The 20,646-nt window shown below is 42.6% G+C and overlaps 1 protein-coding gene across 1 annotated transcript; it reads left to right on the top strand.

Annotated features, from left to right (window-relative positions):
• Positions 1–16,396: 16,396 nt before the first annotated feature.
• On the top strand, positions 16,397–18,214 carry adra2db (adrenergic, alpha-2D-, receptor b). The gene has a single exon (XM_079556462.1). The coding sequence runs from the start codon at positions 16,723–16,725 to the stop codon at positions 17,995–17,997; it is 1,275 nt and encodes a 424-aa protein (XP_079412588.1). The 5' UTR covers positions 16,397–16,722; the 3' UTR covers positions 17,998–18,214.
• The last annotated feature ends 2,432 nt before the right edge of the window (positions 18,215–20,646 follow it).

Raw genomic sequence — 20,646 nt, 5'->3', positions numbered from 1 at the left:
GATTCTCAGCCCCTGGAGGTCTGGATCTAAAATTATAGTCAAAATCAAAGTGACAAATCAGGTCACTGGTTGATCCAAATTCTGTAGAAATTCCTCAAAACGAGTCTGTATCATCCTCAGTAGTGTGTGTGGCCTCCACGTGCCTGAATGCACTCCCTACGACGCCTGGGCATGCTCCTGATGAGACCACGGATGTCCTCCTGAGGGATCTCCTCCCAGACCTGGATTAGAGCATCAGTCAGCTCCTGGACAGTCTGTGGTGCGACGTGGCGTTGATGGATGGACAGAGACATGATGTCCCAGATGTGCTCTATTGGATTTAAGTCTGGGGAACGGGCAGGCCAGTCCAAAACATCAATACCTTCATCATGCAGGACCTGCTGACACACTCTTGCCACATGTGGCCTGGCATTATCAGGCATCAGAAGGAACCCAGGGCCCACAGCACCAGCATATGGTCTTACAATAGGTCTGAGGATCTCATCCCGGTACCCAATGCCAGTCAGGGAACCTCTGGCTAGCACATGGAGGCCCTCCAATGAAATGCCTCCCCAGACCATCACTGACCCACCACCAAACCGGTCATGCTGGATGATGTTGCAGCAGCAGAACGTTCTCCAGGGCGTCTCCAGACTCTGTCACGTCTGTCACATGTGCTCAGGGTGAACCTGCTCTCATCCGTGAAGAGCACAGGGCACCATTGGCCAATTTGCCAATCGCTGTGTTCTCGGGCAAATGCCAATCGGGCTGCACGGTGTTGGGCAGTAAGCACCGGCCCAACCTGTGGACGTCGGGCCCTCATACCACCCTCATGGAGTCGGTTTCTGACCGTTTGAGGACCAACATGCACATTTGTGGCCCTCTGGAGGTCATTTTGTAGGGCTCGGGCAGTGCTTCTCCTGTTTCTCCGTGCACAAATGAGCAGATAGCGGTCCTGCTGCTGGGTTGTTGGCCTCGGTCGCCCCCCCCCAGGTCTCCTGGTGTACTGGCCTGTCTCCTGGTATCTCCTCCATACTCTGGACACTGCGCTGGGAGACACAGCAAACCTTCTTGCCACAGCACGAATGGATGTGCCATTTTGGATGAGGATCACTCCCTGAGCAACTTCTGTCGGGTGTAGATGCTCCTCATGATACCTCTAGTGGTGAGAACACTGGACAAATGCAAAGGTGTTCCAAAAAATACGGTACAAAGGATGAAGACAGGGAAATGGTCTGTGGTCACCACCTGCAAAACCATTCCTCTTTTGGAGTGATCTTGCTAATTGCCTCTCATTTCCACCTGTTGTCTGTTTAATTTCCACAACACCAAGTGAAATTGATTCACAATAAGCGTGGCTTCCCAACTGGACAGTCTGATATCCCAGAAATTTGATTGACTTGTACTTACATTGTGTTTTTTGAGTGTGCCCTTAGTTTTTGTGAGCAGTGTATTATCAATAAAGGAATTGCATTGAAAATTAAGTGAATTTATTTATTGTTTACTTGGCTGGCTCGCTTTTTTAGCTCTGAGTCAAATTGAGTCATGATTGAATAAAAAGCGTTGGATATATTTTTATAAAGTACAAGCAATCATGGTCCAACTAGCATTAGCTAAAAACAGCATAGAAAAGAGGAACGAGGTGGCTCCGTTCATTCATGCCACGGTTCAGTTTATAAATTGCCAATACCAATGATTGTGCAAATGTGACCCAAACTATCATTATATTGCCAAATCTTTATATAAGAGAGTTTAGCTCTATTAGTGAGCTGCATGTGACCCACGCGCGTCATCAGTTAATCTATTCAAGCAAAACTACAAAGACTTTATTGTGCAGCTTCTGATTAAAACAGGGAGATTGGCTCAGCCTGTTGTCGAGTGTTAAGGCTGCCAGGTACTCACTGACTGTACCAGCTTCAGCGTCATGGGTTTGAGTCCAAGCTCAACGACCCCATGCTTCACCCTCTTCACCCACTTACCCGAGCCGTCCTGTCTAAGCAAAAATTCATGAAAACAAAAACAAAGAAAAAACAAGGAGATTGATAGAAAAGTTTGTGAGAGGATGAATTGCATGGAGCTCTCAAAACCCCTGTACGTGCATCGATTCAGAAAAATGCAGATTGATTCACTCAGTGCACTCCTTATTCCACAGTGTTTTAACCAAGTCACTCTGGTGAACTCTACACACATAGCAGGTGCATCTGTGCTCCAACATATTAGTTTTAGTGTGCCAAATGTACATAAGCTTTCTTATCAAGCAAAAAACAAAAAAAACAAAAACATACTATTACTATAGCTATTGTTTGCCACTGGTACATCTGACAGACCAGTATTTTGTATTTTGAAAAAGTCCATGTTTGTTATAGTAGAACATGGCAAGAATCCCAGAAATCTTAGCGGTTTTAAGGACACAATGTCTGTAATCCCCCAGTCGTCCAGGCAAACAACAAAGGTTTGAAGAGCAAAGTACTCAGAATTCTCTTCAGAACTGACAAGACCCTCAGATTCAATACTCAATATATCATAAGAAAAGAAAGAAAAAATGCAAAATCATTATACAAATCCAACCTTTTTTCACGAGAGCCCTTCAGGGCTTCAGTAACTCAGCGGCCCGATTTCACAGCCTTGGGCCAACGCTGTGGGAAAATAAGTGGGATTTTGATTGTATTTGTTTGGGACACAACAAGGTCATGTAGTGTATTCATCCAGCTGGAAGAGTGTGAGGATCACTTGCCTCTCTTGCTCAGGAGGAGTTGACTCTGCCACTTGTTTGCAGCGGTGGATGACATCTGTGATCCAAAAAGGTGTCTTGACGTCTTTATATTTCTTTTATACGGCCTTATATACCAAGGCTAAGGTGTTTCGAAATCCTGAATGATGCAGAATATTGGTATTTCTGAGGAGAATTCTCATATATAATTTTAAAATGGTCAAACATGCCTGCAAAGTTTTTTTTTACAAGGCACAATAAGTGTTCAGAAAGAACTTATGATAAACTAATGATGAGTTCATTTCTGCTTGTAAGTTTATACTGTACAAAGGTTGGTCCTTTCCCTCATCGTCTGCATCTTCTGCACAAAATTGACTCATGATTATTAATGAGTTCAATGCCTTAACTGTGTGAATACATGAGTATTTACTCATGAAGCCGGATGAACTCGCACGACTCACTACATTTGAAAGAGAAATATAATCCTTTCTATTCAAATGCCCCAAAGTAAAAAGTGAATTTCTTTCAGCTTTCACAAAAAGCAAATGCATTCCTCCAGGATCATTTAACACAGAACAATCTTCCATTGTCTCATTTAAACTCCAAGTTTCTGCTAAAAAAACAAAACAATTGTCTGTAAACCTGACGATTGTAAAGTCCCTTGACAATTATTGAGATTTATTATATTATTATTATTTATCATTGAGAATACATTCTGATTAATAGCTCAGCCCTAATATCTGTACTTTTACTCAAACAGTGAAATCAAGTACTTTGAACGCCACTGTTGCCGCTCTGACCTCCACCACTCACGCACATGACACATCTGCACAGGCAAGGTGAGCGAAGTGCCTTTGCCCAAGGATAAGATCACAGTCTGCACCTGAAGCTCTGTCACTTCGAAACAATATCAAGACGATAAATCACTGTGTAATAAAAGTAATTTCTTGATGGGTTTAATTGAGTAAATATTCTAAATGTAACAGAAAACCTGCTACCTCTGCTCATTTGCATCGAGTAATATCCACACCTTGAGGCAACACAGAAAATTATGCAAGTTTGGACCCGAAATTCCCATTGAACCTCCTCTTGCTTTTCACTGTTGGAAATGTTTTACTAAATCACCTGCAACCTCCAATCAGCTTTTTTCCTCCACGCGCATCAACCTCCGACCATCTATTTGTAAAACGTTATATAATGTGACATGCAGTGGGTTTTGCTCAAAAATCCAGCCTCCTCAAAAGGAAAGAGGATTCAGAAATGCAATGGAGGCAGCGCTGTGTGGCTGCTTTCTACCAGGCTGACATGCTTCTGTATTGAAAATAAAGGTGTTGCAAGAATGTGTGGTTGAATGTGGAGGAGAGAGGGCAGGGAAATGAGGCCTTGACTGTTTCTGAGGTAAGAATGAATACAATAGAAATGGATTCCATTGTGGATGTGCAGACAAGACCATATGATCAGAGTAACAAGATAATATGAAAAACGAGGTTATACAAGTTGGTGTCGCAAAGCACTTGAATCATTTTACAAAATGTGATCTTTTAAGAATAATTTCCTGTGCTGTCTTTATCTCTGCATTTGACAAACTGAACATACTCCATCCATCCATTTTCTTCCACTTTATCTGGTGCCGGATTGCAGGGGCAGCAGTTTGATGCCCAGACGCAGACTTCCTCCAGCTGTTCAGGGGGGATGCCGTGGTGGCACCAGGCCAGCTCAGAGACATGTCCCTCCAGCGTGTCCTCCTCCCAATAGGACATGCCTGGAACACCTCCCAAGGGAGGCGACCAGGAGGCATCTGCAACAGGTGCCCAAGCCACCTCAGCTGGCTCCTTTTGATGTGAAGGAGCAGCGTCTCTACTCCAAGCTCCTTCTGGGTGACTGAGCTCCTCACCCTGTCTCTAAGGGTGCCCCCTGCCACACTGCGAAGGAAACTCATTTAGACTGGGCACTTGTCCTTTCGGTCAATACCCAGATCTCTTGACCATAGATGAGAGAACGTAGATTGACGGGTAAATCGAGAGCTTTGCTTTTTCGACTCAACTTCCTCTTCACCACAACAGTCCGATACAGCGACTGCATCCATTGGTCCCTCACTCATGAACAAGACCCCGAGACACTTGAACTCCTCCACTTGAGACAAGAACTCTTCACAGATCTGAAGAGGGCAAGCCACCACTTTCTGGTGGAGAACCATGGTATCAGATTTGTGCTGATTTTCATTTTAGCAGCCTAGAAAAATGTAAACCTATTGAAACAAATAACTACAGGTAAATAGTTGAAAAAATTGGGAGAATGGAGTGCTACTCGGATGTAAAAAGTTGTATAAGGTTAGTCTTTTGGGTGCTCTTCAGTGCAGGGATCAGTTTCAGCTAAAAATCAAACAAACTGAGGCACTCCGGAGGTAGAAATATTAAAAAGCCTTTATTTAAACATGGCTAGATAAGGTAAAATTGCCAACGCGTTTCGGCTCTAGGCCTTCCTCAGGGCAAGCTCGAGATGGCTGCCTCTGTACAGCTATAAGCTTACAGCATTGGTCACATGTCACAAGTGGGTTGGTCCAAGGTGGGTGTGTTCATAGTCACCTGGTTTGTAGAAAACAAAACATTAAAATATGTACAATACACTGTTCTTTACAAAACCATAGAAAGGAATGCAAATAATTACAAAACCCATACATTTTACAAAAATACAGACAAATCTAATTCTCCATTGAGGCCCGGGTACTCCATAGCTTTGAGGGTATAGATCCAAAAGGATTCCCTTTGAAGGAGCTTTTTTAATCTGTCCCCTCCTCTGATAGTCTCTTGTATTTGTTCTAAGCCACAAATTTGAAGGCTTTTGCAATTCCCGTGGTGAACATCTTTATAATGCATGGCCATAGGATACAGGGGGTTGCTAGTTCTTATTGCTTGTTTATGTTCTGCTAGTCTGTTTTTCAGTTTGCGTTTTGTTCTGCCAACATAAAATCGACCGCAGGGACATTCAAGTCTATATACAACATAGGTAGTGTTGCAGTTGATGATGCTTTTAATGTTGTAAGTCTGACCTGATGTTGTGTCCTTGAAGATGTTAGTTCTTTGCATATTTTCACAAAAAGAACAGTTACCACATCTATAGCAACCAGCTTTAGTGCTGAGCCATGTCTTTTGTTTTATTGGTGAAAGATGACTGTGAACCAGTTGATGACCAAGAGTGGGGGCTTTCCTGAAGCTAATGGTGGGGGTCTCTGGGAGAGCATCTCTCAGTGTGCTGTCACTTCTTAAAATACTCCAGTTTTGTTTGATTATCTGTTTAATTTTATTAGCTTCTGTACTGTATTCTGTCACAAAAAACACTTGGTTTGAGTTCTCTTTTTGTTTTGTTTTTTGAATCAGTAAGTCTTCTCTATTGGAGTTTTTAGCTCTGTTGTAAGCCGAAGACACAGTATGGTTGGAATATCCTCTCTCCTTAAATCTCCGACTCATATCCTGAGCGTTTATTTCAAAATTCGAATCAATGTCACAGATGCGCCTTAGCCGTTGGAACTGACCAAAAGGAATATTTTCTAGTAGCCATGGAGGGTGGAAACTATCAGCTTTTAAGATAGTAGATAGATAGTACTATCTTAAAAGCTGATAGTACTTCAGTACTATCAGCTGTCTTCGGCTTACAACAGAGCTAAAAACTCTAATAGAGAAGACTTACTGATTCAAAAAACAAAACAAAAAGAGAACTCAAACCAAGTGTTTTTTGTGACAGAATACAGTACAGAAGCTAATAAAATTAAACAGATAATCAAACAAAACTGGAGTATTTTAAGAAGTGACAGCACACTGAGAGATGCTCTCCCAGAGACCCCCACCATTAGCTTCAGGAAAGCCCCCACTCTTGGTCATCAACTGGTTCACAGTCATCTTTCACCAATAAAACAAAAGACATGGCTCAGCACTAAAGCTGGTTGCTATAGATGTGGTAACTGTTCTTTTTGTGAAAATATGCAAAGAACTAACATCTTCAAGGACACAACATCAGGTCAGACTTACAACATTAAAAGCATCATCAACTGCAACACTACCTATGTTGTATATAGACTTGAATGTCCCTGCGGTCGATTTTATGTTGGCAGAACAAAACGCAAACTGAAAAACAGACTAGCAGAACATAAACAAGCAATAAGAACTAGCAACCCCCTGTATCCTATGGCCATGCATTATAAAGATGTTCACCACGGGAATTGCAAAAGCCTTCAAATTTGTGGCTTAGAACAAATACAAGAGACTATCAGAGGAGGGGACAGATTAAAAAAGCTCCTTCAAAGGGAATCCTTTTGGATCTATACCCTCAAAGCTATGGAGTACCCGGGCCTCAATGGAGAATTAGATTTGTCTGTATTTTTGTAAAATGTATGGGTTTTGTAATTATTTGCATTCCTTTCTATGGTTTTGTAAAGAACAGTGTATTGTACATATTTTAATGTTTTGTTTTCTACAAACCAGGTGACTATGAACACACCCACCTTGGACCAACCCACTTGTGACATGTGACCAATGCTGTAAGCTTATAGCTGTACAGAGGCAGCCATCTCGAGCTTGCCCTGAGGAAGGCCTAGAGCCGAAACGCGTTGGCAATTTTACCTTATCTAGCCATGTTTAAATAAAGGCTTTTTAATATTTCTACCTCCGGAGTGCCTCAGTTTGTTTGATTTTTAACTACAGGTAAATAGTTTTAATCAGAATATATATTCCATTTTAAAAAGATTGGTCAATACTTTAAGCCAGTGGTTGTCTTTTAGTCACGACCCTGATATAAGAGCCGCTGTTGTTCACGACCCATTCAGAGCAGGTTTCCCATCAACTCCCATGTGATCTGGTGACCCTCTAAAATGATCTTGTCCCCCAGGTTGAGACCCACTGCTTTAAAGGGACTATACGGAGTTTCAAAATGTTAAAACTAAGTATATTCCTCCCCCTACATGTTCCAGCCATGTCCTAATGTGTAGAATGAACCCAGACCTGTTCACCACAACTGCCTCTCAAATCCTGCACTGTCACTCAAAAAGGTGTTACTTCGGGTCCAAAGTGCCGTCATGCACGAGCTTAAAGGAACAGTCCACCATTTTTCCACACTGAGATATGTTCTGATACGTACCTGTCTGGTCTTTGTGCGTGAACGAGCGTGGTAGCTTCCAACTTCACCCCCGTTTGGAGCGCTAGGAATACATTGGAATAGGCCAAATGCTAACCACATCTTTGGTCGTTTTGCATGACTGAGGGCACGCTCAAAGACCAGGTACAGATCAACTCGTCTAAGCTCAGGTAAGAACATATTTCAGCACGTAAAAACGGTGGCCTGTTCCTTTAATACAGAACCTGCAGTTACGCATAAGACCTGAGGTGGCAGTAGTGAGCATAAAATGACCAACTTACATCTAGTCTTTTTAAGCCAAGGGGTATTCCTGGTAAGATGTTGAATTAAATCATCGATTGACTACATAATATGCTCCTATATTTCTCAAAGTATGGAGGAGCTCGGGCCAAGTCCCTAGTGCGTAATCCTCACATTTGGCAAACTGTACACTCAAAACAAAGCAATCTATCGAGGAGACAATTCACAGCATGATCTTTGAAATGTTTTTCACTAAGACCACTCCCACAATGTAATTAATGATTTTAATTCATTCTATTGGGTGAAATGTTACGCATTATGGCTTTAATTCATCATTCCTCATCATTTGTTCATTATTTATAAACACTGGATAGGTTGTCGTGGTAACACTGCACATCCCCCCTGTATCTGATGAAGACACAAGGGTAATGTACAGGCTTGTTGTCTTGGAGTCTTTTAAGATAAGATTCATGGTCTGAATAGTAATGTTAATCACTATTTGTGTGCTTATGTGTTATACATAATAAATAAAGTCTTGACAAACCCTTATTTAAATACTTATTTGTGTCAAGTATGTTTTTTTTACTGGGTCTCGCTCTATTTTTGCTGAAAAAGAAGAAAGCCACGTTAAAGCACATGTATGAAATAAAAAATCCGTATTGTACTTTTGTTTATTTAGGGCGCCCGCAACCACCAGGGAAAGATGAAAGCACAGGACCTCTTGTCGACTTGTTGACACAAAAACCAAGTAAAGCAAGTAACAAGAACCCTGCAAGACATGAACCTTTTCCATTTGTTGCAAGAGCTCTCCATCAGTCATAACATGTTATAAGGCATCCTTTCCCAGATGAGATTCATGGCCCCCGACCTGACAGTGCTCAATATTTTCTCTGACAGAAAACCACCCAGCCACACTGAAGGTCTCAGTTTGACGAAACAGCCTTTTACACTGCGGTGCTCAGATAGTGCCCACTGAAAGGATAAGAAGTAACATACATTAGGCCTAAGATTAAATGAAAGGAGTATATTAAAGGAATACTTTAATATTGCAATGCTTTAATGACAACTAAGTTTGCCTTTACATACATATTACACACTGAACCTTCTTATTAAGCATGAGCTTTTGTTTTGAATTCAGGCAAGTTTAAAAGAGTACGTAATGAGATAATGGGGAAACGTGTTATTCCTGGCTTTTATTTCAAATTGGCCCAATCACAATCACACCATCAACAGGAGGCACCAGCAGAGTGACTGGATGTTGTTTTACACGGACTGCAAAAAAACAAATGTGGTTCACCTCAGGTAAACACGTGTGCTCTGATTCACAATGAATCTAAAAGTACTTTGTTGCTGCACTGAGTTACATCACAGAGCAGTGGCAGGTCCAGAGACTTTTCTTAGGGGTGGGGAAGTGGGGGGCCATGATTATTGTTGTGCTGGGGGTGGGCATTTTTTTTCTTAAAACATTTTTCTTTGCATTTTACTCACCAAAGTGATTGACACGCTTACAGTTCCAACCAGAAAGTCATGGAGCATCTGCATTTTGAAGGTGAAGCTAACAGGAAACATCTTTAGTACCCAAGGCTGTGAGATCACAACAAGTTAAAATCCAAGGATCCGATGCCATGGGGAAAGTCCCACTGAACACCTTGCTCAAGGCAATTGAGCACAGTCAGCTTCTCGGGAGGTTTGTACTTCCACTGCGGCATCATACCTTGGCTACAATGGTTAAGGTAAGGTTAAGTTTATTGATCCCCGTAAATGTGTTCTCTGCATCTCCCCGTAGGAGCCATGGGCAGCCAGCATAGGCCGGTCCCGGGGGAACCCATGATGTGGAACGAGGCTAATATGATAACCCAATATGATAAATAGCGATTTAAATGAATGACCAGTGATGCTGACACAGTCCCCGTGACATACCTGCTGGCCCACCATAGCTTGATATTCTCTGTTTTGTGGGAGTGTTCCCAGGCTCGAGCTCAACATTTCTCTATTACCGTGCTTCCAAAAGGTTTTTCTACTTAATCTTTTACACTGTGATTCCCCTGTCCTGCAAATATTTCTATAGATCTGGCTCATTTACACGTTTGACAAAGCTGTTTTGAATGGCATGCTACCATCTTCCCGATTAAAGTTGGCTGCCATTGGTTTCCTGACGAATCAGTGCGCCTCTTCCTCCAGAGGATGGGGCTGGAGCTCAAACATCTAAAGAAAGCCACTAGGGACAAGAGGCAGCAGCCAAGTCCAGCTCAGGATGGCTGCTGCGAGAGCCCGTGGCTGAAACCCTTCCGCAGGTGAAGTTTAGTCAGTCTTCGCTGCCCAACTCAGGGGTATAGTTTAAGGGGTGAAACACCCATGAACCTGAGACGTCTTTGATGTTTTCTTCACCTGACTAAGATACACTGTATTGGAGCAATATTTGATCAGTCGTATCTGTACTTTTACACATGTAATGCAATCAAGTAGGCTACTTGGACCACCACTTACAAAATCAAAAACCATTTCAGGTAAATGTACAGGACTTCTTCTTCCACTGCTTATAGCTTCATCTCCATGTCCAGCTTGAGGTTAGTGTCACTTCTAAAGAAAGTTGGCAGCGTAAACTTTTGTTTTTGACAGCCAAATACAAATAGTGTTCTGTTCTGGGTGGAAATTAGTCCAGCTGCTTTATGAAAAACAGATGCAAATGCTAATTGACACTAATTCATGCAGATCCAGACTTTCCCATTTGTTTCAATTATTCCTGATTATTCTAGGTTTGTTTGACTTTGTTTGTGTCTCGGACTTTGTTGGTTGTGGTCAGTCGCCGGTCACTGAGCTTTCAGACCAATGCTTCTCAACTGGTGGGTCAGAACCCAAAAGTGGGTCACTGAATCATTTTCAGTGGGTCTAGAGCATTTTTACATATTTATGTACAGAAAGTATAGAGTCACTACTTGAGTCTGTTAAAAATGATTATCGGGTTGTTTTTGTCAAAATTTTAGCTTTTCTGACTAAGTTAATTATTTTTCATCAACATTTTTTGAGGAAAAGACAATATTTTACATTGTATTTTACAAGTCGTATTTGGGTCATCATCACTGAACCACTGCTTTAGACAATCCTGTTTTTGACTTGTTCTCCTTAGGAGAATGTATCATAAACTCGGTTTGGCTGCTGTCTCTAAAGAAGTAAGCTCCACATCATTGCTGGCATCCCTCATAGTGCAATGCACTGACAAATCCCAGCAGATGCTATTGACTTTATAAATAGATGTTTTTGAAAAATAAAATTAGTGAGGTGCATCTGCCAACCAGAGCTGCAGACTGTGCTTGGCATTTCCACTATTCAGAATAATTTGAACTGACTCAATGCCTGTTGCAACCAATATAAAACGTACTGCACTTTCCTCAACAGCAATGGATGAAGTCATTGTGAATATCATCAATGCTTTTTCTTATACGACTCCTTCACAATTACAACATACCTGATATTTAAATAAATATGTTTACACAAGCACATTATTTTGTTATGTTAAGCTTCATTTTGGGGATGATAGAGGTTTAGGTGGTACAGCAATGTAATAACCCTAAGGTTGGTGTTACGATTATTGCTCTGATCAATGCTGCCATGTCCTTGGGCAAGACACTTCACCCGCCTTTCCAATGAATGCATCTGTGAGTAAATTATTGAATTAGAGAGGTAGTGCAGCCCTGGGACAGCTGCATTAGCATTGAGTGTGATGAGTAAATATGTAAAGACGGTGCAAAGTGTAAAAGGTTCAACACATTATTGTCCCCGTAGGGAAATTTGTCCTCTGCATTTGACCCATCCTTTGAAGCCGCTGTGTGGCAACCTGTCAGGAGCATTGGGACTGCAGAGCAGAGACTGGGGACTGGGGACTGGGGACCCATGAACAGATGTTGAGCAAGGCTCATGGTCAGAGTCACCTGGTCTGAGGATTCACCTATTGTGGATGTTTTTGGTTGATGAGGGAAACTGGAGCACATGGAGGGAACTCATCCAGACACAGGGAGAACATGCAAACACGGTCCAGGAATCAAACCCGAAAACGCTCAGCCACCGTGCAATGCATTTTGTAATGATGATTCACTATAAAACATGGCCACATGTGTCTAAAGTCAGTGTAATATGAGGTCTGACAAGAAACATGTATTTTTGTGGATGCCTCTGACACTTGTGTTGGTTGAAAACTGGTCACATCTTGTTTGCTACCAGTTACATAACAGGACCTGGAGCGATCACTGTCTAATAACAAACTGTTCACTTACCGTAGCACCTTGCTGACGCCTTGAGGTCATCTGTGAGTGGAGCGTACATTGTATTATAATTTGTATTACAGTTCTTTTTATGATCCGTTTGGCTTATGTTTTATTTATATTTATATTTACTGAAATTGTCTTATTGCTAAACTAATCAATCAAGTCACAAATGATTTCAGATCATTTTAAAAATGACATCATCAAGAGTCAAGACACACATGGACAAATGTAACACTTTTAGACATATAGAGCAAAACAATGTACATAAAACTGTATACAGTATTTCATAATTAATATTATTAGTAAAGATGGTTTACAAACCATGGTTTGAGTGTTTGGGATCTCAGCTGACCCGAATAAAGATCTGCTTTATTCTGGGACCAGTCGGTTCGGAGTGAACCAGCTCCTTTTCTTCTGAGTCGTCAAATTCTGACTGTGTTGTGTTTTGTCCCCCGCATCTTGTCTGTGGATTTTGAATCCACAAAAGTATTGCACAGTGTTTTGGTAGACATACTAGACTGGACAAAGAGATCGTTATCATCATAATACTCTGTGTTTACAGTAAATAGCATTAGTGTGTCTTTAGTGGGTTTAGGGAACAAATTGAGCCAATGAAAGCTGAATATTTTCTCGCTGAGTGTGTCAAAATGTGCACACAATTTGAGAATTTTCACAAAAAGCTATTACAGATATGACAGATTTAGCAAACATCGATGCACATTGTGTCAATGGGTTTTAGCTCTGAGTCTCTTAATTGGCCACTGCTGGAAAGTTTGGAGTGCATCCCCTGCAGGGTGTCGAGCCTCCTCTTTATTAGAGGCTCTTGAATGACACGTGTCAACTTCAGATGGAAAGATGTTATACTAGCTAAAGAGTGGAGGTGCTTATTACCATGTTTAGACAATTAGATTGAGGATTCTGCAGTATTTAGGTGAATATAGTTTTCTGGGATTAAATTAAAGGGATTATGTGGCATCGCGCAGTGGTAGTTGAACACGTAAGCTTATTGACACAAGCAATATATAAAAAGATGCTAATTTTCTTGCACAGTACACCAGTCGTTCAGCGAATAATATATATATATTATTATTATATCCAACAGATGACGTGCTCAGTGAATGTCTCAGACAATGGGGAACAGAAGATGAGGTGCTGGAGGTCCCGTCATGGGAGGACAAGCCCCTACACGGCATGTACCACCGAAACATAACTGAAGTGGCTGATATACAGAAATCCTACCAATGGCTAGACAGAGCAGGACTAAAGGACAGCACAGAGGCACTCATCATGGCTGCACAGGAGCAGGCCTTGAGCACCAGAGCAATAGAGGCCCAGATCTACCACACCAGACAAGACCCCAGGTGTAGACTGTGCAAAGAGGCCAATGAGATAATCCAGCACATAACTGCAGGGTGTAAGATGCTGCAGGGAAAGCTTACATGGAGCGCCATAACCAAGTGGCTGGTATAGTGTACAGGAACATCTGCGCAGAGTATGGGCAGGAAACCCCAAGGTCAAAGTGGGTAACACCTCCAAAGGTGGTAGAGAATGACCGGGCCAAGATCCTGTGGGACTTCCAGATACAGACGGACAAAATGGTAATGGCGAACCAACCGGACATTGTGGTGGTGGACAAAGAGCAGAGGAAAGCCATTGTGGTCGACATAGCAATACCAAGCGACTTCATCATCAGGAAAAAGGAACACGAGAAACTAGAGAAATACCAGGGGCTCAGAGAAGAGCTGGAGAAAACCTGGAGGGTGAAGGCATCAGTGGTGCCCGTGGTCGTTGGGGCACTCGGGGCAGTGACCCCCAAACTGGAGGAGTGGCTCCAGCAGATCTCAGGAAATACATCAGACATCTCGGTCCAGAAAAGTGCAGTTCTAGGAACAGCAAAGATACTGCGCAGAACCCTCAAGCTCCCAGGCCGACGGTAGAGGACCCGAGCTTGGAGGAAAAAGAGACCGCCCGCGGAGGGTGAGGAAGAGTTTTTTTTTAATATATATATATATATTATATACGACAGATGTTTTTTCCTGTTGGACCCAGTTCATGAGTCCAGCACTTATTGATCACTACTACAGACTGTAGTAATCAATAAGTGAAAAGACAGAACGCTAATATAAGCAGTCTTTCATCATATTTAGGAGATCATCCCAAGTGGAAATTTCGGCTTATACACTATCGTCTGAACCAACACTGGTGTAAAAATAGCTCTAAACAAATATGCAAATATTTAGGTCATATTCTTACCCCAATTATTTGTTGCTATGTCCATCTTATTGCATAATCCCTGATCACACTTAAAAAGCAGAAACTTGTGTAAAAAGTCAAGAGTTGATATGGCTTGCAAGATGTTCTGTGGATGATGACACTGTCAGCTCAGCGGGTGGGAGAAGAGGAGGAGCAGCCTGGGACCTCTCACAAGAAACAGCGAGAGAGAGAGAGTTACCGAGCTCTAGATTCAGTGCACCCCTCACATCACACTGGCACTGCAGGCAAAGTGGAAACTTAGACATGCTCAATTGAAGAGTATAACTTATGTTGTTATTAATGTTAACATTTTATTGAAATGTCACATACAAAAATGTAACTGATTAGTTAGTCCACATATCAAAACCGGTTGGACTTGATTTGTGAGCTAGTCTCCTGTAATAGCTGTGTGCTATGATACAAGGGGGCGCTGTGGGTATGTGAGGGTCAGTCCCTCAGTGGCAGGGTGGTGCACAACCAATCACATGAAAGCCATGTGTCTCAGATGCAGCTAGTGTCACGCAGCTAAAGTTTACCTGAGACTCTGGGAGGACAGAACTCGCATAGCAGATCCTGTCATGGTGGCTAGTTGAAGTGTTGTGCAGTGCACTCTCATTTTGAAGTATTAAAATACTTTGTATAGTTAACCAGTTAGCCACCACATCACTGAAAATGTAAATAATAGTACACCAAAATATGCCCAAGGAGCAACCATAAATCAATGTGAAACATTGGCTCTGCTGCACTTTAACTTGCTCTGCTAAATGAATTGCCCTAAATTGTGCTGAAACAGCTTGCCCTCTACGGGTTGGTGGAGAGTCCTTGCCTCAAGTCGAGGAGTCTTGTTCACGAGTGAGGAACAGATGGAGAGTGAGATTGACACACAGCTTGGTATAGCATCTGCAGTGATGTGGTCGCTGTATCGGACTGTTGTGGTGAAGAAGGAGTTGAGTCGAAAGACAAAGTTTTGATTTACCAATCGATCTACCTTCCCACCCTCACCTATGGTCATGAGATAATGACCGAAAAGACAAGATCGCAGATAAAAGCGGTTGAAAGGATTTTCCTTTGCACTGTGATGGGCGCACCCTTCGAGATAAGGTGAGGAGCTCACTCACTAAGGAGGAGCTCCTTTACGTCTAAAAGAGCATCTGAGGTGCCTCGGGCATCTGTCTCAGATGCCTCCAGCTCACCTCCCTCGGGAGATGTTCCAGGCTTGTCCTATTGGGAGGAGGCCTTGTGGAAACCCAGGACACACCAGAGGGACTCTGTCTCTGAGATGGCCTGGTGTCGCCTCGGGAACCCCCAGAACAGCTGGAGGAGATGTGAGTGGATAGGGAAGTCTGGGTATTTCTGCTCAGACTTCTGTCTCCACAACCCAGCCCTGAATAAAGAGGAAGAATCGATGGTTGGATGACTTATAAAAATATGATGCTTTACACAAAAAGTGGGACTCTGAACAGATACATTTTACGGTTTTGGTAATAATATGGTGTGTGTTTTTTTTTAAGCTGATACTGCTATTTCTCTTTCTGCAGGCTGCTGCATGTTCAGAAAAGTTAGGAGGACACAACAATGTTGTGAGAGATGAAGTAAACCAAACCCAAAGGCAAAAAAATAGACAAAAAGTTGTTTTCAAAGAACTTTCGAATCCGGCTGCGCAAAGCCCCCCCCCCCCCCCCCCCCCCCCCCCCCTCTCTCTCTCTCTCTCTCTCTCTCTCTCTCTCTCTCTCTCTCTCTCTCTCTCCCTCTCTCTCTCTCTCTCCCTCTCTCTCTCCCTCTCTCTGTAACTTTGGAGAGGGGCTGGTTCTGGGAGTGATGTCACCTCAGTCCTCAATGAGAACTCGGCGGCTCCGCGCATTACAGCCTCTGCGCTGCACCAACACTCTGGCTTTACGCATGGAGAGGGAGCGTCTCCCAGACTTCTTCCTCTGAGCTATGGACTCTGGTGACCGCGTACTACATTGGAATACTTAATACAAACTGTTTGATGAACTTGTATCGAAATGCCAACGTGTGGCCTCCTGTTTATCAGGTAGAAGCGCTGTGCGTAATATCAGCCAACAACCCAACGCACAATCCGCTGCTGAGATTAAGATCAAGCGTAAAGAAAAGAGGCAAAATGACGAACATGAACACTTTCAAGACAGAATGGAAGTGACCGAAGGAACTGTGGTGCTTGAGAACGTGTCAAGCGATGAGAACAGCACGGACGCACCGCTCGCATTCCCGCACACGGAGGTGGTGGCCGCGCTCATCATCTGTGTTGTCACGGCAATCATATTGCTCACAATTGTGGGCAACGTGTTGGTGATAGTAGCGGTGCTCACGAGTCGGGCTCTGCGCGCACCACAGAACCTCTTTCTAGTGTCTTTGGCTTCAGCGGACATCCTCGTGGCCACACTGGTCATCCCGTTTTCCCTGGCCAATGAAGTCATGGGCTACTGGTACTTTGGAAGCACTTGGTGCGCATTTTACCTGGCATTAGACGTGTTGTTCTGTACTTCGTCAATTGTGCATCTTTGTGCCATAAGTCTGGACCGCTACTGGTCTGTTACAAAGGCGGTCAGTTATAACTTGAAGCGCACGCCGAAGCGCATCAAATCCATGATCGCAGTAGTTTGGCTCATATCCGCGGTCATCTCCTTCCCTCCTCTCCTCATGACCAAACATGATGAGCGCGAGTGCCTGCTCAACGATGAGACCTGGTACATCCTCTCCTCATGCCTCGTGTCATTCTTTGCTCCGGGACTCATCATGATTCTAGTTTACTGTAAAATCTACAAAGTGGCAAAACAGCGCTCATCCACTGTGTTTGTGGCTAAAAACGGTCTGGAGAGGCAACCTTCTCAGTCAGAAACATGTTTTGTCACAAATAAAGACCGTTTTGAGACTGAAAGTCCAAGCAGCCAAAGCTCCGGCAGTCATCAGCAGAAACGCGGGGAACTGGATGACATTGACCTGGAGGAGAGCTGCTCTCAGTCGGACACTAAACCTCGCAGCAACCGCTTCACAAAACGGAGGAAGGTGGAGGGCGCAAACTGTTGCCCTCCCCAGAACTGCCGCCTGTCGTGGGCGTCATCTCGGGCCTCGCAGATGTACCCTGAGCAACAGAAGCCCCCAGTTCTGAGGCAGCAACTTGCTGCTGCGAACAAGACCAAAGTGGCACAGATGCGGGAGAAGCGCTTCACCTTTGTGCTGGCCGTGGTCATGGGGGTGTTCGTGCTGTGCTGGTTCCCGTTTTTCTTCACTTACAGCCTGCATGCCATCTGCAGAGACAGCTGCCACATACCTGGTGCACTTTTCAACCTCTTCTTTTGGATTGGCTACTGCAACAGCTCAGTGAACCCTATCATTTACACAATTTTCAACAGGGATTTTAGGAAAGCGTTCAAGAAAATTATCTGCAGAACTAAACGCACATAAACAGGTGAGAGCGAAAATAGGTCACAGCGAGGCAAGACTGGAACGCTTGTCATATCATAACCCTGGGAATATGTATCACAACTGCTCATCCACTGTGACGCCCCCGTTCCCAAGTCATCTAAATGTATCAAATATTATTATCTAGTGTTGTAAAGATTTAAATGTCTAAATGAATAAACGTGGAGGTGAGTAACATTTGGGAAATGCTTGCATTTTGCACAACAAAACGACATCCTCTTCGACTGAATTGTGTTATATAGGTCACTGTGACTTTGCAAATGGCAGTCTGAGTCTGAGAACTTGCACTTGGAAATAACTCATGTGAATCATCTTTGCGGTTCTCTCCAGTGAAAGATGCAGCCACCAAGAGCATATATTTGGTTAAGACTAGATGTGGCTGTATCTAATCTGACTGACAGACATGCACAAGCAGAAAAAGGGAGCCAAAACACGCTGCAGGCACTTTAACTGTGCTACTGCAGTTCCATTACACCTGAGCAGAACAAGTCTAATATTGGCTTATAAAGACTAAATGACTGGTTTTCAAATTGAATGCGTTACAATTCTGTTTAGTGCTAAGACCTGGATTAGTCCTGGTATGTTTTGTAACAACAGTGCTTCTCAAACTAATGTTAAAATAAGCAAAATTCTATTGTAAATTAATGCCCAATCCTCCTATTTTTTGTAAAATATAATTTATGAATATTTTCAACAGTAGTGGCACCTGTAAGAAGAAAAACACATACAAAATAAAATCAGCAGCAGCGCAGTCCTTATCAGTGAACACCCAAACTTACATAAGAGCATAATCTCACTCCCCCTCCGCTCCATCACCAGCCCTCTGTGGAACGATGTCCAGGGCTTGTGCGCAACATCTACGTGGTATCAGAAAAAATGTTGGATTTCAGTTTATCCCTCACAACACGCCGCGTGTGTCCGTGCCGTTTGTGTGTCCCAGATATTGCCTTCAATCTGTCCTTCAATTGGATCATGTATATTTTGCGTCATGGCATGAAATTGCCACTGTCCCACTGCCTCTATTTCCAAAACACCATTTCTCTTTGCCGTTATTGCAGGTGGAGCCCCTCTTGCATGTAATTGTTGAGATAAGGCCAAATAGCCAGGCTTCCAAACGTCCCTGTTTTGAGAGAAGCTGTGGGCTGCATTATCCAGCAAAGCAGCCTCTGGATTTGGACATTTCACGACGACAGTACAATCGAGCCTATTGCATCCAAAATAGAAATTGTTTGCATTTTTAGTAATTGATGCTTTTTTTAAATTGTCAGAAAAGGATTAAAACATTTCGTAATAGCACCAAAACTAAATTTAAATGGAAACAAACATGCAAAACTTACCACAACAACACTTTATCACTATTTTGAGTTACCTTGTTACCATTTGTTTTAAAGCTGTGTATTGTGTGTTTTAAAAAAGAATAAGTAAATGTCAGTCGGATGGAAAACCTCTGTTGCTTTTTGTGATTTTGCAGCAGCTAATATTGCAATAATACAAACAGCAATAACGTATTTTTCTCTCTTTTTCCCTCTATCTTTTACATGATACATAACAGCAGCACTTATTATGGCATGAAAACGTGTTCTGGCAAGGATAGGACTCAGTATTTCACAGCAATGTAAAGAAACTAAATTTTTATTTTAGACGGAGAAGTAGCATGGATGTCAAACTGTTATGACAAAACACAGGATGTACTGGACCTAGAGCATTGATGGAATTCCAAATATCTTGTGCTATTGGGGCCTCTAGGGAAAAGTCTATGATGTTGACCAAACTTTACCCCATTGTCTGTCCATGTGGCAGCTTGGGATAAATACAGTATTTATATCCCCTTAGGAATGTCTTCAAAACACGTCTACTGCTCCACACTGGCAGCCGGCCAAAGATAATCACCTTTTTTCATGAAAGCCGTCATCTTAAAAGGAATTTCTAACCCAAAAAGTTGAGCAATATTCATGAGAGATGTGTTAAAATATAATCAAGGGAAAGAGAGTGAAGGTGGAGACAGTTGTATTTTATATTTTCATTTCACTTCAGCTGTATTCAAGAGCAAAATATAAAGTGGAGATTTTTTTGAGAGAAACACTTTCTTCAAAAATGTTGAAATCGGTCTCATAAATGAAATCCAATGCAATCTTATTTTCAAAGCTATGACTTAAATTTGTGAAATGTTTACATAGTGCTGTGCAAAAGTAGAATAGTTTTTTTTTATCAGAAAGTAAAGGCAGTATTTGCAATATCAAAACTTGGTCCAATCTTGCAATAGTAGAGGAGATAAAGCTCTGTTGTGCCCATTACTGAACTTTCCACACCTCACGAAAACTTTTACAGGCATTGCTCATCGAACTGAATTCCTCCTGAGCATCACATAGCAGAAAATACGTTATTTACATATCATTTCCTCCTGATGATATAGCCACGCATAGCTGGCTAATTAGAATCTCACAAAATGACACCTCCCTTGGCAAATCGCACTTCCCGATTCAATTATCGTTCTAATCAGCCGCTCCGTTGCAGCAGAATGCCGCACAATGCTTTTAATTAGCCCAAGTGTCTCTGTTACTTTTGAATCAAATGTTCTGTGTTGAGGCAGGTCGCACTTGTTATTGTTGTGTCAAAGAGGAAGCGCTCACT

Source organism: Gobius niger, assembly GCF_951799975.1.
Source record: "Gobius niger genome assembly, chromosome: 5".
NCBI classification, from domain to species: domain Eukaryota; kingdom Metazoa; phylum Chordata; class Actinopteri; order Gobiiformes; family Gobiidae; genus Gobius; species Gobius niger.
The sequence above is the reverse complement of the archived record's forward strand: the minus strand, read 5'-3'. Positions and strand labels throughout refer to the sequence as shown.

What these genes read in the sequence shown, in the direction of transcription:
- adra2db (XM_079556462.1), top strand. Translation starts at nt 16,723, where the DNA reads ATGGAAGTGACCGAAGGAACTGTGGTGCTTGAGAACGTGTCAAGCGAT.